The 17,775-nt window shown below is 35.0% G+C and overlaps 1 protein-coding gene across 6 annotated transcripts in view; it reads left to right on the plus strand.

Moving 5' to 3' along the window:
* The window catches only part of SLC26A7 (solute carrier family 26 member 7), an 86,302-nt gene that overhangs the window by 19,061 nt on the left and 49,466 nt on the right, over positions 1–17,775 (plus strand). For 5 of the 6 annotated variants that reach the window (XM_090137794.1, XM_090137793.1, XM_031590983.2 and 2 more), the window contains 2 exons: positions 4,250–4,544; positions 15,816–15,926. In XM_090137794.1, coding sequence (XP_089993920.1) covers positions 4,358–4,544; positions 15,816–15,926 — 298 coding nt within the window. In that variant the 5' untranslated portion in view covers positions 4,250–4,357. The remainder of the gene's footprint in view (positions 1–4,249; positions 4,545–15,815; positions 15,927–17,775) is intronic. The other variant, XM_090137795.1, reaches the window with a different exon arrangement.

Consider the following 17,775-nt stretch of genomic DNA (forward strand, 5'->3'; position numbering starts at 1 on the left):
CTTTGGACTTCATGAAGTATATTTTGTTTTGACACCAAAATCTTAGAGGTGAAGTTTCTTAAATTTTGTTGGTAATGAGTAGGATACTGAAAGGGATGCAGCTTCTGCGACCCAGTTTAATATTTATGTAACATATGATTGAAACTTGTTGGTTGTTTTGTTATTATTATTATTTTTAATAAATGCTCAAAGTCCAGGAATGCATTTCTGAAGATGCGGATGTCTTCTATTACTTTAGTCTTGTTCTGTTTTTCAGCACCCTCCCAGCCACTTCAAGAGCTTGTATCATACAATAGTTGTAGCTTGAATGTTCTAAATCATACATACTACTGTTTGTTTTAAATATGACTTCCATTCTCGTTATGGTCAACATACTTTGAAGATTTTAATATGATTTATCTTGGAATTTTTGCCAGCTTTCTTAATGAAACTATGTTTGTATATCCAAGATTTTTACCCATCTTTTATTCTTAAGTCTTTCTGGCATCCTCTGAATGCTTTGTCCATTTTTGTCTGAATATGACAGAAAGACAGCAGTATCAAAACGAGATCATAGAATAGGATAGAGGACAAGAATGAATGGAAATTTGGTTCACTGCTGAAGAAAAGATGAGGAGACCTCAGTCATTACATGTTTTTGATTACTCACAGCACGTACTTTCCCTTGCCCAGTGACAGTTGATGAGAGACCATGGGGAAGTGACTTGGATGCACAAGATGTTCTTAGGGAATAAATGATATTAATCAGTAGGAGCATGGGTTTAGTTAGTCCAAAGTCCAATTGGTTTAATTTTGGCAGATATTCAATGAGTGATCTGTTTTCCTGAGAAAAATTAAAAAGAGCAAGTCATATCATTTCCATCATAGCACTGAGGTACAAAGACTTCTGAAGGACATGTAAACATATTCATAGTTGAATTTTCCTGCTAGTTTATGTGAAGACTAAAAGCACTTCTTGAGCAAAAGTTAAGTGATCTCCTACAAAGCCTGCTTTCATATGAAGTGGGATGCCTGAATTTATTTATTTATTTCTGTTTTTAGGTTAGATTTTTTTTTTTTCATCCTCTGAGGTCAGAGCCATAAGATCAAACCTCCTAACTCCATGTATCCATCATTTATGTAAATAGCCAATGAATTATGAAAATTCAGGTTGTCCTCGCAGAATGCACCCCATTTTTCAGTGAATCTAGTTTAAAGCAAGCATGAGAAGCCCACCAAACTTGTAGTGCAATATTTTCTTTCCTTTTATATTAACTGCATTGTAAATTTCAACTTATGTAGTTATTTTTTCAGCCCTGTATGTATTTCCACTATTAGAATAATACTACTGTGATTTTCCAGAAAAATAATTATCTAGTAACTTGAAAACAGGTGTTAGCTATTGAAGACCATCAAAAAAGCTAACTGTAAGCAATCCAGCCTTACAAATTTCTGCATAAATACACTGAATTAAATACATAAAATGAAAGATTTCTCATGCTTATGCTTTAGTATTCCATAAAACTGTGTTTTATACACCTGTTTCAGGAAGGAGAGGCTCTCACAGTCCTGGTAGACATTGTAATACAGTTTAAAGAATGACGTTTGTGTACTTTAGGGGCTTATAGATCACAGGTTTATAGGTTAATGAAAGCCACCTGGTGTGAAAATGTTTGTTTGGTACGGTACAGTACGTGTTTCAGTTAGGGTTTTACGTGTTTCAGTAGGTGTTTTACAAAAGAACAGATGAGCTTGTTGATGATTCCTTAAGGTTGCACTACTTTGTAGTAAAGTGGTTTTCCGTTTTGTGCACCTGTGCATCCGCCATCCCTTAAAAAATTTGATTTCTTTGTCTATGCTGTTGCAAATGATGTATTGCTTTGTGGCATTGGTTTGAACACTTAATTAATTACAAAGTTACAGTGAGGAACAATGTTTTCCATGACTGGCAGTGATGTTGATCAACTTCAGATTTAATGATACTTCAATCTGTCTTTTACTCGTCAAAGCAATTGCTGGAGTAAAATCAAATTTCCACACAAATGCCACACCAGCATGGACATCCCAAAGACTTTGCATGTGCAATTCTGTCTGTGTCCAACTAGTAGTGTTTATTTTCAAGCATTAGCTGTAAGATGTTTGCATTTGTGCATGCACACAGCCACAGAGAGAGAAACCATCCCTTGTTATTGGAGGTGGACAAAAGTCTGTTGATATGGCTAATACTAGGAGTTTAGATATCAATCTGGCATTTTCAAAACTGTCCAAATTGTCCAAATGACTCTGCAAATACCAGGTGGGAAAATTTCAATTACAGGCTCCTAAACAGCTTTAGCATTTGACACGAGAAATCCAAAGATTAAAGATTATAATCTTGAGTGTTTAATCATGAATCTTTGCTTTCATAATGTGGTATTTTCCTGCCTGTTTCAGAATACTCATTCATTGGTCCCAGTGAACCATGATTTTTATTAAATTAGGGTTAGTCTATCTTACATCAGTACTCACATTTTGTACATACATATCTATTTACATGCATTTTTGTTTAGTAAAACAAACCAGTCCTGGCATTTCATCTGCTCTTTAAAGGATGTTCATGATTAAAGGATGAGCAGGGCAGAGAATAGGTACACTGGAATATTCCTACATCAAAGCTTTGGCAGAAGCAATCTGTTTGTGTTTTGGTAAACCACTTTTTTCCACTTTTGAGTGATACAACAGCACACACCATATGAGTGTATGAGTGACACAGTAGAATGATTTGTGGTGTGTTTACCCTTGTGCTTTTTCTCTTTTTTTTTTTTTTTTAGTTGTATACAAATTGTGTTTTTTGAAACATTTGTGTGACTGCAACCATTTCTTTTCAAAATTTATAAAATTAATTTTAAGATTCTACATCCAGCAGCCAGAAAACTTTCATTCTTTTTTTCTTTATTTTTGGTATTATTTTATGTTATATTTTTTGCAGTATCATTAGGCATGCTGGTAATATGATTGAGAAGAAAATTTCTTATCATGAAATCAGGAACTAACTAAACAAAGCTTTAGCATGTTAGAAAAAAACATCTATTATCTGTGATCTGGACTGATATATGGGAGATATAATAAGATTCAGAATAAGAAAAACTGAAGTGGAGCATAAAAGAAAATGTAATATATGTTATAAGAAACCATTTTGGTAATATTCAGGAGACTAATTAAGTTATATTAAGCTCTGATTAAATCTGAAAAGTTAAATGAATAATTAAATATTTCCAAAATTGGTGCTTTGTTTCAGAACCACCAATGCCAGCAGTTAAAAAATCGAGTCAGGCTTCAGAATATCAGGAGATTGAGTTAACAGACTAAAAATGAAATTCAGATATTTTTATTTGCCATTTTAAATTTCTTGTAATGTTTTTCTATCATTACAGGGACTGTGAAACTGTTTTTATCTGAAATGAGAATTGAGATCTCATTTGAAATGAGTGTTTTGAGCAGAATATCAAAATCATGAATGGATGACACTCAGCTTTGTTCATCTTTATCTAAAGATTAATATATAAACTAATTTATACGAATACAACTAAAATATTTAACAGTATATTTATTTTTATTGCTTACTGTGGGACAGTTTGGGAGGGCACTTGCACGCAGATAATGGATTTTAGATTTTGATCTGAGGGGTCTAGAGCATCTAGAGGTACAGTAGCTCCCCTGTGCCCATGTTCCATATGGAACGAAGCATTTAAGTGTGCTGACACTCAGACTTCTTCTGCGCGCTAATCACTTTGTACCTGTATGTTCAGTGCAAGAAGTTATTTCTCGACCAAAAATTACTGGGTGAACTGAGCTCTGTTCTGCCCCATAGAGGCAGAGAGGCTGGTGGAACTAAGCCCCATCTCTCACCTCAGTGCAGCACTGGCTCTGCTGTGACCCTGAAGTGGCCCTGAGATGTCCCAAGGTCCGGCACCTCTCCCGGCACCACGCAGCCCCCGGCGAGCGCTTGCCCCGCTGTGCCTCATGTTCCCGCTGGACCGAGGCCAAAAGCACAGCACTGCCCGAATATAAAGCGGGAGGTGACGGGGGAGAGCCACAAACTGACAGGAGAGGAGACGAGCTGAAAATGTGAGCTTTGCTCTGAGTGCTTTACGTGGCTGTTCGTACAATTATGGCATTTAGTAAGTGCTTTTATTGAGCATAGTGAGAGCACAGCTGCAGAAAATGTGAGTGCTTCTGTGTTGTTTGTTGTTGTGTGTTTTTGTTTTTTTTTTAATTTTTTTTCCTGTAGTCTTGGAACCACAAATTCTCAAAAGAAACCTGGAGAACGACCCAGATCAGGGTGGTTTCTCAGCGATCCATTCTTCTGCACAAGCAACTTCTTTTGGGGGCTTTGGTGATGACGGGGGCAGAGAGAAGGAGAGCGGTGTGGGGGAAGATCCGGGCTGTTCGCTGTGAAGATATCAAGGAGTGGTGCGTGAGGCGGCTGCCCATCTTGGAGTGGGTGCCCATCTACGACTGGAAGGAAAATCTGGTTCCCGATATGGTGTCTGGGATGATGCTGGCCATCCAGCAGGTGACTCAAGGTACAGTTAAACATCTGAGACTCATATCTCATATCCAATCCTGCTGGATTTATCTGGTTTTCTTTTATACCCTCTTCATGTTCGTATTATCTTAAAATTTAGGTTAAACAGCTTATATTCTTATCTATCAAAAGCAGTTTTGATCTAAATAACAATACAAGAAAAATTCTTAAATCTTATGCATATACAAATGCAGATGGAAATATGTGGTGTTATTTGAATAGTTTTCTGTGAACCAAAACTTCCTCTATATCCAATCCTTTGACAATTTTTCAGACTTAATACGAGAAATTAGGAAGCATTAACTCTATTTACACAGCATATGATTACATACAAGATTTTATCAATTACGTGACCACGTTTCCCTATTTCACGTAAAAAATAAAATGTATCTACGTGGTAATTGCATTGTAATACATCCACACGTCTGCATTTTAAGAAAATCTGCTCAGAAGTAATCGTGATTATACTATTACCTGTGGAAGCCCAGTGTACAGCAGCAAAAGATAACAGTGTTCTGTACTAAAAGGGCACTTCTGTCAGAGACATGAACCATGGAGAAAGTGTGTGCATACACAGCTTGCATATTTCTGCTTCTGTGTTGACTTAGTGCTGTATTACATTACCTGTCACATCTCTTGTCAAGCAGCAATACAGAGTGAGGTGGAGTAGACTCCATTTGACTTCATAAACATAGAAATTAAAAGTAAAAATAAAACTCCTAGAAACAAAACTCTGCAGAATGACCTGCAGTCCCAGCAATCTGAGTCTCCAAAGTGGTTGTTACTGGGAAATAAATGCTTTGGTCTGTTTTCAATATGTCCATTGTAGTGTCACTTTTTTAGGCAATATTTTATACTTGGCTCAGATAATCCCAGCTGCTTGTCTGCCTCAGATAATTTTCAATCCCTTCCCTTATGTAAACTATACATATATATGTTATTTCTTAACAACTCCCCATACTGGCTAAGCTTAACTATCATTTATGTTGTTAAATTATAAGCACTACTTTAATTGAATTATGCTGCAGCTGAAAACAACTGGCTTGTGTAAGTATTTGTGCTTCCAAGGTAATTAGTAACATCTGCACTGGCACGATTGAACTTTAAGAACCTTAGTACTATAATGCTGTAAAGTATCCAATTTCACTAGTATGTGCCTTTACTATAATTGTAATTAAAACTTTTAAAACAGTATGTTGAAATTCATCAAAAATAGCAATTCTCTAATGCCAGTAGTTTTTGATAGAACTTTCTTATTTGTCTTGTACTAAAAACAATTTAATTGTTGAGAAGATCTAATGAAGATAAAGAATATTGCTTTTCTTTTATGAAATCTAGAAATAATCTTACACATTTTCAAAATGAGCGTATTGAAACTCTTTCCTCTAACTGACTTTTTTCCTTTCCTTCTTCTCACTGCTTCCTCAGGTTTCAGAAGGATTTTAAGTTATGGAAAAGAAGGAGAGCTAGATACCGAAATACTTTATCACGTTTGTGGTTTTATTTGAGCACAATTTACTTCTCTAGAACTTGCTGCATTAACTCTTTTACTGGTACTGTAAGCCTCACAATTACCATCATACGATGTTTTCAGTGAGTGATGTATAGGGTAGTTCAGAATAGCTGTTCCTATGACTCTTTTTATTTTGGACAACATTTTATAGAGCTACTATCACTCATTTAGTGTTTTTCATGGTCAAAAATCTTGGTATCTAAGTGTGACATGTCTTTAAACCCAGTAATTTATCTTCAAATCAGGTACTTGAAAATTAAATTATTTGAGCTCATATACTACTTAATTTAGGATTAAATATGTTCTATTGTGGCACACTAGCAACTAGTCCTTTGCTAGAAACTATGCACTGGGGAGCAGAGCCTAGGAACATTGTATGCGAAAGGCATGGCATGCTACCTGAACATTCAGTTGTCTTTAGTTGTGCAGACCTTCAGAAGGTACAAGGTGTTATGCACACTCTTTCTAATCAAATTCTCTATCAAATTAAAAATACAATCATTATCAAATCAACAATTCCTGCAGAAAGTGGATCTTCTGAAGCTTCCTTTCTACTTCTACTGAAGTTTGATCAAAACATAACTAAATAAGTCATGTTCAACCATGTGGTCAGAATACACTGATCAGTAACATCCCATGTAACCAACAGATCCAATTCCTAAGTAGGGGAGGCAAGAGGAAGGTAGTTAAGATGGGAAGGAAAATAGTGGGATTACCACGATGTGCTGCTTGGCGTTTCTGAAGAATGAGAGCTCACACCAAGTCATGCCTAAAAACAAGCAGTCCTTCTCTGTGTGGTCTTGTAGTTGTTTTCTTGCCAGCTAAAAATGCCAAGTTAACCTTAATTAATGTGTCTCAGAATTCACTGCCAAACTCTTCTATTTACCTGTTGAAACAATACTTCTACAGTCCCTATGCATGTCCTTTAATATTAGAGTCTTTTTGCGAATTCAACAGAAGAGAGAGAAAGAGGTATCCAAGTTAATTATGTTTCTATAAATTATATGGACAGTGAAAATAGATATGAATTTCAAAATTTCAATAATGGAAACTTTGAATACTCTAATTGCTGAAAAGATTCAGCTGAAGCTTGCATTGTCTCAGACTGCAAAGCCAGTCAACCTTAAGTCTAAACCAACAAAAGAAAGTAGGCTTCATTAGTTCAAGAGCACAAAACTATAACTTAATAACACACTTCTCAACACCTCATTTTTCAAACATAGAATCATTTTTCTTACTCTGGCTGAAAAATTATTCTTACCTGAGGCTGAAAAATAATCTTAGAACCTATAACAAACATTGTCTCCTCATCTTGAAGCTTGCTGCGTACTTTCACAGATAGTTAAGAAATTTGAGTTTTCATGTTTTGGTAATTACTACTTCGTCTGTGTTTCTGAAAAATCTATTTTTGATAGACTAGAGAAACAAGTCTGTAAAATAACAAATCCTCCATTTGCTTCTCAGACTAGCGCTTCATTTCCCTTTTAAAACTCATTAATACTCCATCAACATGAAGATGATTTTGAAATAGGAAGAGTTTTGTTTCTTTTTTATTCATTGTTTCTCTCCTATACACACAAATGCAATCACTGTCTCCAAGTAGATTACTTAGAAGTTCCTAATATGTTGGGTTTTTTTTCTTTCCAAAATGAAATTGTGTAAATATAATCAATGTTCTTCACTGTAGTTGTTAGGAAGTTGTTCTTGCATTCCTTAGAAGTCAATGGAGACCTAGTTGTAAGAGATAGCGAAACTTAGGGTGTTTGATCTTCTGGGAGGTAGCAAACAATTGCCTTTACATTGCTTTGTATGTTTGATTGATTTCCTTCACTTATTAAACTGTCTTTATCTTGTCCCACAAGTTCTCTAACTTTCGATTTTCTGATTCCTGTCCCTTAGAGGAGGGAGGAGGAGGCTAGGGATATTTAGCTGCTGGCCAGAGCCAACCCACCCCAGGTGTGATTCACATGAATCCAGGCATCTACTTTGTTAAGGTTAATTGATGTTACTGAGAAGATTATATTGATTAGATTAGAGAAGTGTAACAGGAGACTGGCTCAGGTGTAAGCACAGACGATGTAGAATTCGGGTGATGTGTTTTCCCAGCCATTATAACTATGGCATTGTGGATAATAAACTGTGTTTAAAAAAAGTTTTAAAAAAAGAATTTTGCTTGTGTTTTTTTCATGTAACCTGAATTTCATCTACTTGGAGGAAAAGCATATTTAGATCAAACAGTACTTGAATTTTTCCTGAGTTTTCTTGCATGATAATATTAAGATGCATTATATATAGTGTGGTCTTTTCATGCAGCCGAATCTCATAAGCCTGTCACCCTGCTTTTTGTTGCCTCCTGAACATGTACTATAGCCCATACATATCAGTTCAGAATGCACCTGCTTAGCTCATTTTCACAGTCTGTGCTAACTTTCTATTGCTCTAAGCAAGTAATTTATCTTTAGTTTCAAGGCCTTTCTTAGGTGATCTTTCCTGGCATCATTTATTCATTACCACACTGTTCGTATATCTCTGATTAATCCATTTTCACAGAATCACAGAATCACAGAATCACTAAGGTTGGAAAAGACCTATAAGATCATCCAGTCCAATTTTCCAATCCTTCATAGTCTTACTTTGTCAAACTTTTGTGTGTCAACCTTTGTGTCTTCTTTCAGTATTTGAATTATGCAATTACACACCCATCTCAGTTTTTTGCCTTTGGATTGCTATTGTGTAATCTATCATATTGTGTTTTGAATTGTTTCATATACTGTCAATGCAGGCTGTCATCTAGAAGCCATGTAAGTAATACTGCAACCCATCATTAAGCTTCTCTGACTGCCATGGTCTGCAAAAATGTTGATCTGAGTTTGTCAGAAAAAGGCAATGTAAATTTACGCCCAGTCATGCAGCTGAGTTCATAGTTATAGTCTGTTTGAATATGTATATTAGTGTATGTAGCTTATTTAGGATATAATTAGTGGACACAGATGTGTCTGAAGTCTAAAACGGAGTACTGTGGTTAGGACATCATATAATGTGAAAATTAAGTCTTCTCATTAACAACTGAAGATGCCTTACTCTTTAAAGATTCTGTCAGAAGTGGAATAATGTTCTATGATTTGATAGTAGCAGGTGTAGTGTTGCATCCCAGTTACAAGTCTGCAGTTTGGATGCAGTTGGACCAGATGCAAGCAATAAATGTGTATTTCCCTTTAATGGGAATAAAATAATATTTTCACATATAACAATAATGAATAGAAGAGGGATTGATCCTAAGACTCATTTCAGAGGTAATGCTCTATGTTTTGCTTCAGATGTACACAATCTAAAGATAGATGCAATGATGCACACAGTTAGGGGTAGTTTTTATAAACTGCTGGAAAATTATTAGCTTATTTGAAAAAAAGAAAGTATTAGGGAGATCTAAAAGTAAAAGGTGATGACTTGATACATTATTATTTCAAATATATAATTCTGGTTGCTTGTGTTCATGGAAGGTAACTTCAAACTTCTGTAGGAAAAGGCTAAGAGGAGGATCAGAAAAATAAAGATTATATGTAGGAGAAGATTTAAGTGGCTTATACATATCAGTTGAAAGCTGTAAACGTAGATGACTGTGTTCCTTATCAGATGGGTAAGTACAAGAGTTGAGAGAGATTTAAATGCAACTGCAGCACATAAATGACTATAAGTTAGCATGAGTATGTTTAGATTTTAAATCAAAAAAAAAGTCAATTGAAATTTCTGAATATGATGCATGTCTTTATCACATAATTTCATTTGTAGATGCAGCAAATTACACTTTTGCCAGATATAAGAATCAGAACACAATGCATAAGGAGATTTCTTCACAAGTTTGATACCTTGTGATACCTGCTGATCAAAAAAAAAAAAAAAAAGGAGATATGTGTATCGATAAATTAAGATAAGTGCTTTTCTAAAATAACTGAAAACAAACAAAAAACAAATCCCACAAATTCTCACTGTATTTCTGGTTTCATCTTTATCTTGCTAAGTTCTTGATATTTGGCTGAATTCATAAACACTGTGACATTAGTTTTAAATTAAAGTTGTACCCATCTGCGTATACTGCATATAATCAAAACTTATCCATCTGAAAGTATGTGGTTATAAAATTTGGACTTTAATTTTTATCAGACTTTTTAAATATATATATTCTATACTCAGCCAGCACATCGATACACTTCATACAGAATTTGTATGTAGTGTTATACAGTAGCTGGCTTTCCTATGACCCATCATGAGAAAGAAATACTTTGGCTCAATTTGGTTTTAGTGGGCTGTGCTTTTTTGGGGAGTGAGGGGGTGTGAAGGGCCCTTGAGGCATGTTTCTTCTAAAAGTGAAATACATACATGGCATCTGATGAAATCAGTATTGTTATTCCTGCCAGCATTTTCATTCCTCAAGTCCAATAATAACTCACTGAGGATTGGCGTGGTTTGTATTTTTGTATTTTTTAATTAAAGTTAATTTAGTCTTGAGTTGGATTTATTGCTGAACAACTAATTCTTAAACACTGGCTGGAGACCTTTTTTTAAAAAAAAAATGGACTATACTGCCTTTATGCATTCCAGAACTGTTGCCCAGTGTTTTTGAAGGCATGATGCCAAATATTTTTTCAGTTTTCCATGGAGGAACCTCAGCTGTATCTGTTTGTTGTTGTTTTTTGTTTGTTTGTTTGTTTGTTTTGTGGTCTTTTGTTTTTGTGGGGGTGTCTTTTTGTGTTTTTTCCCTCCCTCCCCCCCAGGTTCTGACTATAAACGTAGATGTAAATACACTCTGAGCAGACAAACTGGAGCTAATCATTTTATTAAGAAGCAGATATGTCTTGGAAATATACATCTGGCATACAAATAGCATGTGTAGATGAAATTGAATAAGCATATTTGGCAACAGAACCAGGAAAGTTTCCTAGAGAATGCATTGGAGAATCCACGTAATTCATAAGTGATTTGTGGAAGAAAGTGTCCATCTGAGCTCTGTTATTAATTCTCTCATACAAAAAATAATGATGTAAGCTGATAATGAAATGTAACGTATTAGTAAATAAATGAGGGACAGCGTTTCATACTTATACGGCTTTCCAGCAGAGGATTAAGGAAATGATGTTGCTGTGCATGCAATATTTTCATTTCTAATGTCTGCTAAGACTCTTCAAATTACATGTGCTAATGTAGATCGATCTGATGGAATGCTAGAAATGTAAATTCTGCTTCTGAATGACCAGAGGTTTCTGTGAAACCTCTGGAGCCTACCATAAAAGGTAACCTGTGTTAGTGTGGCCAGATGAGCTGTGCACATGTGCCATTTTGGTGGCTGAGAGTTGCCTGAGCACCATGGACAGAGACCAACAAAGCCAGGAGAGATTACTTCACCTCTAATCTTCTAGATCAGAGAGCTCAAGAAAACTGTTAGTGCTGAGATCCTTGACCAGCAGTTTTTCCAAGTAGGTGTCTTTTTCACAGATTCCCTAAAGTCTGGTTCATCTCTGTTGAGGTTTGTCTCTTCAGTCGTGATTGGCCTTTCTTTCTCCATAGTGCTGATGCTTCTCAAAAGGCTACCTCTTAGTTTGGTTCTCCATTTATACTTAGATGCAGAGACACCTCCCTGTAATAATACTCTTTATCAATAAATAAAAAAATATTTTAATATTTATTTTATTTTGGAGATAGCCACATTCTTCATGAATTATGGCTGACCAGCGTGCAATAGTTGATAGGATTCTCTGTACAGTAATTTATAAAGTCTCTGTGATGTTCAGATATTGTGTCAAATTCATCCTAAATAAGTCTAAACCTTTAATCTCTGCTTATCTGTCAAAGCTCTTTTTTTTTCTTTTTTTTCTCTTTTTCTCTCCCCGTTTCTCTCTCCATTTCTTCCTTTTCTCTCTCTCTCTTTTTTTTTCTTTTTTTTTCTTTTTTTCCTTCTTCTACGAGCTCTATTAGAAATAAGAAAATACTGGATTTTCTTTCTGTCTGTTTTTAGGTATATCAAAATTTTATTGCATATAGAAACATTGAAATATCTTGAACAGAGAATTCATAACTGAGTCACACAGTCTACTTATTTCTACTGCCATTATACTTGGCTATCATATCTTTTGATCAAATTGAGATATTTTTATCAGAAAAACTCGTGTCAGTATCTGGAGATGTGCATAATAATAGAGTAGAACAGTTGTTTTTGAAATATACCTTCAGTGAAATTTTCAGACAGCAAATGAGGAGAGCTGCATTTCAGATACTGTATGATTAATACAACTAAGATGCTTAATTCCCAGTGGGTTGAAGGTCTGTTGCTAAAGAATACACTGCACCCTTAAAAAAAGGAATGATCTCTAACTCAATACTTTGTGGTCTCTGAAAGATTTATATTAAGTTTTGCAGATTCTGTCCTCACATTTTGCTTTTAAATTCTTCATTTTCTTCAAGCTTTCAATGACAAAAGAAATAAGGAAGGACTTTTAGCTCTTGTCATTAAATAAGTCAGGCAGAAGGTACAATCTACTTGTGTGGCCACAGCAAATGATGCCAATACAGAAACAGAGATCTTGCAAGTATAAGTAGTATTGATACTCCATTGAGAGAACGAATACTGAGCTTCCAATTTTTTTGGAGGAAAATATTATTTCTATAGATTCATTTTGTGCTGATGCATTTTAACAAGCCAGTGCCAAATAATCTTCCAAAACTGTAGGTTTGTATTAAGAAATGGTTATGAAATATAATATTTAAAATGCTTTCTGTGAATTCTTTTTCTTAACTCAGTAAAAATTAGCTAGTCTGGACTCATAAATTAATGATGTAAATTTGTCTAATTTGCTGGTTTTCCAAGGGGGATTAATAGGAGACTCATTAAATGTGTGTTAATTCTACATTTCAGGTCACCTACAGGAAATATCTCTATTATATAATTCAGCTTTGCCAACATGGGGAGAAATTGTCTTTTTTTGAAACATCAGAGATAGTTCAAGATTGCATATAGCATTTTGAGTGGAAAAGATGTACTAGTGTTGTTTTGGGTTCCCTAAACTTGAAGTTTAGCCATCTTAATATAGTCACATTTAAGAAAAGTTTTAAATTCCAAACGTATTTGAATGTATATGTGACAGAAAATCTATTAAATATGTAGCTTTTCACTTAAAAAGTAGATGATGAAAATTTTAAAGCTCCACAGATTAACTGTAGACTTGCTACTTTTCCTGCTCCTTGATTAGTATGGTTTGCAGATCTAATTTCCAAAAGACATGGCATAGTTTTCCTTTCAATATATGCATGTATCACAAGCCTTTTTTTTTCTAGATGCAGATAATTGTTAACTCATTGATTATATTATGATGATTCATAGTTTTTTAACAAAAAATATTTTTGTTTGTTTTTTTTTTTTTGAGTCTGGTTTTAGCAGCATAGTTAGCAGAAACTATCAAATTAACAAACTTTCTCCTGTGGTGGGACATGGGCTTAGTTCTGTTTGCATCAAGCTTTCTATTCTATGGTTAACTGCACTTGATGGTATCAAAGAGAGGTACCACATCTTTTGTTTTCCTATGTGGCAAATCATGATTGTTATTCTTCTGGTGCTAGCCAGACAGCATGATTTTCAATGAAAAAGCACCACACAAATGTTATCTTATGATAAGAATTCAGTTAAAATAAAAAGATTCACAATATTAAGGTACTGTATTCGAATTTCCTGTTCATTCTTTCTGAGTTTGACTACTTCTTGAGCATATGGAATGCATTGTAGCAAGTTTTAATATGAAAGTTAATGAAGTGATCTGAAACATATGACTGATCACGTTTTGAAAATGTATTTGAAATTTTAGAACATTATATGTCTAATCAGAAAGCCTGAAATCTTTACTAATTATGTTTTATAATGTTTCCTCTACTCTTACACACAATTGATGTGCTTCAGTAACAGGAAATGAAGCCAATGAGCAGAGCCAAGATTGGAATCAAAGCTGCAATTTTAACTCTGTCCTTATTGCAGTGACCTCACCTTGAAGAGAATGAGCCACCACTTCTAGAAAATTCATACAAAAAGACTGTGCAGGAAAAAAATAGTGGCCAGATTTATATTCAGATTATCTGCCTGCAGGCAAGCTGTATTTCCCAGTCAGCCTGAGCAAAGCAGAATCCCTTTATAGATTCTGGTATTTGCTAGGCAGAGTAGCACCTTTCATGGAGTTTCACAGAACATGGCGGTGTTTGGGTGTTTGTGTCACACCTCTCAGCATTGTTCAGAGAGCTGAATTGAGATGCTGGTAGTATTTTTGTGTTTGTGATCAAGGACAGTATTGCTTCTTGTGCTCTACCCACAACTTGTACAGTTTATGCTAGATCAAATGTATTCAGGCCTTAATTGTCAAATGTTTCTGATTCAGACAGGAAACGTAAAGACAAAGTAAACACATCTAGGAATTGACTTTTACAGCTAGATGGTGACAATATTTTGCTGTAGCTGAACCTTTGTTTTCCCTGTAAATACTGAGATGAAAAAAACAATGTCATCTGCTTTTAAGTCTGTAAGAAATGGAAATATTGAATAGTAAAAGATCTATGGCCCCACTTCTAGAAGTATTTTAGACTAGTCTGCAGTATGTAACTGTAACCTCCAGTTTTGTTTTGTACATCTTCAAAGCTCACCTCCTCTTGAATGATTTTCTTAGAGTGAAAACCTGTTAAAAATGAACCATGTGGATTCATACCGAAAACTTCAAGGTCCAAAATTAACACAGTTTATTTGCAAAATTAAAAATATTTTAAATCATGTCTTTCAAAATTGTTATCACTTCCTAATGAAGGGGGAATTTTTGTGCTTCCCTTATAATCTCTGGTGGAAAACAAATGCTTAAAAAATGCGAGGCAGAAAGCATGTTAAAGAACTAGCGGAGGTGACTTTTCTAGGAATGATGCAACTGTTCCATAGTGTGTCATTTAGGAATTTTTGGATTTGAAAATGAAATTTTTTACAGTTGGCTCTACTAGCATTTATTGATTTCTTCCCAATAAGGCTGATAAATATGCAACTGGCTCAGCATTCCGTAGTGAATCTTGTAGATTTTTCTTATATCTCACACAGAGATGTCATTCCACTTCTCTTATGTTGTTATGATAAAAATATGGCTGAAGTTATACAGGTTTTGCTTACTCTGTTCTTTTCTGGAGAGGAAAATGAATTAGTTTTTCATAAGCTCTTTGCAAGAATAGAATATTTCTGTGAGTACTATGTGAATGAACTCACAATTATTTATTTTTTTTTTCTTTAAGAAATTAGAAGAAAACAAACAGAAGGGTCTCTACCTGAACCAAAATTATAGGTTTTGAACTGTATTTGACTGCCTGGAGCTCTGGCAGACTCAAAACCTTGTTTGCTGGGGAATGGCACTGCCTCCTCCTGTGAGAACTGTCCATTGAAGAAGTTTGAAATGGTTGATGGAAACAATCTGGAAACACAATAGCTGATGCCACAGATCCTATACATGGCTTATTAGTTTCCACTGGTGACCAAGACTCTGCAGAAAGTGTGAAGACTTTGATAGACTGTAGATGGACAACCCTTCCCAATTTTTTCTGATCCTCACTGTAAATTAGTTGGCTTATAATCTAGATTTTTGTAAATGAAAGTGTTTTTTTCCCTGCCTTTGTTAAAACATAGACATTCAAAAACTTGAAAGCAGAATAATTTTATCTTAATTCATAGAGGTAACCCCATTTAATTTTCCATAGGATTGGCCTTTGCTGCTCTCTCTTCAGTCCATCCAGTTTTTGGTTTATATGGTTCATTCTTCCCTGTCATTATATATGCCATATTTGGAATGGGACGTCATGTTGCAACAGGTAAATGTCTTTCTACTCTAAACATTTTCAGGAATATGGAACTGGAAAAAAAAGTTTTATCAATGGAAGGAATATTCTCTAAAACCTAAACAGAAATTAAATGTTTTTGTGCTTCCTTTTACAACATTTTTTTCCCTAGTTTAAGTACTTTAAAAAGCCCATTAAGGATACACTAGAGGTACTTCTGTCATTGTAACTTGATATTGTACTTAAACTTCTTTTGTAAATGTTGTTTAATAAGGGATTTTGGATTTGAACTCCTAAACTCTTTTTTTTCCCCCCAATTTCTAAGATTTTATTGTTATTCTGTAATTTTTAAGATTTTAAAATACTAATTAGAATCTGCTTCAAGATAAGATTTTAACAAAGGGTTCAGCAAAGAAGATATATGCAAACAGCAACAAAAAAGGCTCTGTCCACAACTGCTGTATAACTCTCCATGTCCATCAACAAAATTTTTTTTCTACCAGCAATTTCTGTAAGATTAATGGTGTTCTGTGTACATATACAAACAACAAGAATGATGTTTATTAGTGGAGTCAGTTGTATCAGTGTGAAGATCAGTCACTTGAATAACAAATCTCTACATCTTTTTCTTGACTACTCTTGGTATAATTGATGATTGTCTGAGGACAGTTTCTGCTGTGATAATATCAAATATAGAGTCTTACATAAACTGTTCTCAAGTTTAGTCTTATTAAATAAAAAATTTCAGAAGAAGAGGATGGGTTTTAAAAAAGAAGGGTCAGTCTGAAGAAAAAAAAAAAAAAAAAAAACAACCTGTAAATATCCTGAATTTTGCTTCAAAATGCAATTTATTAAAATATTATAAACCCAGGTAATATATGTTATGTCTTAAAAAAAAAAAAAAAAAAATTCTTGTCCTCCAAAAGTCCCTTCATGTCTCAACATGACAGGAAAATTAACATTTCTGTCATAGGGTAGAGTTTAGTACTTAAAAAATGGAAAAATTGACTAAATGAAGTAAGCAGGAAAGCCATGAAAAGTGGTAGGTGAAACATTTGTAGGAAGATTGGAAAGCCAAAAAGAGGAATTTGAATTATGCTGCGGAGAGGAAGATCAAGTGGATGACTGAAAGTTCCCTAAGTGCATCAAAATCAGTAGGCTAGGAAGGAAACTGGTGGGACAGCTTTCTGAGGAGAGCGTAACCAGTGCATTCTGTGACAAGGCCACAAGATTTTTGAGTTACCACTCTGATTTCATTTACCAAAAAGGCTCTGTAGCAAATCCTGGTAACTGCAAACCTGAATTTCACCCTTATTGTCCCAGAAGGACAAGGGGAAATGGTTTTAAGCTGAGGGAAGGGAGATATAGGTTGGATGTCAGGGGGAAATTCTTTACGGAGAGAGTGGTGAGGTACTGGAACAGGCTGCCCAGGGAGGTTGTGGATGCCCCGTCCCTGGAGGTGTTCAAAGCCAGATTGGATGGGGCCCTGGGCAGTCTGGTCTAGCATTAGGTGGAATGGTGGTGGCCCTGCATGTGGCAGGGGGGTTGGAGATTCATGATCCTTGAGGTCCCTTCCAACCCTGGCAATTCTGTGATTCTGTGTGATTTTTACAGACTACAGTAAAACTATAAGATCACTGAAAGTTATGTGTAATCAATGTCCGTATGAAAGGTGTTAGTGTGACTTTTGTACAGGAAAATCCCATCTCACTAAAGTCATTGAATTCTATAGAAGTGCCAGTAAGCAAATGGCAAAAGGAAATACTTTTAATATAAGATATCAAAATGGTCAAACAGTTACTGATAAGGTTGCACAGCAAAGGTTATTTACAAAAGTGAAGTTGCCCTTGTGGTAGAAGAAAGTTCTTTTATTAATGATTAG

The sequence above is a fragment of the Phasianus colchicus genome, chromosome 3 (genome assembly GCF_987193195.1).
Source record: "Phasianus colchicus chromosome 3, bPhaCol1.hap1.1, whole genome shotgun sequence".
Taxonomy (NCBI): Eukaryota; Metazoa; Chordata; class Aves; order Galliformes; family Phasianidae; genus Phasianus; species Phasianus colchicus.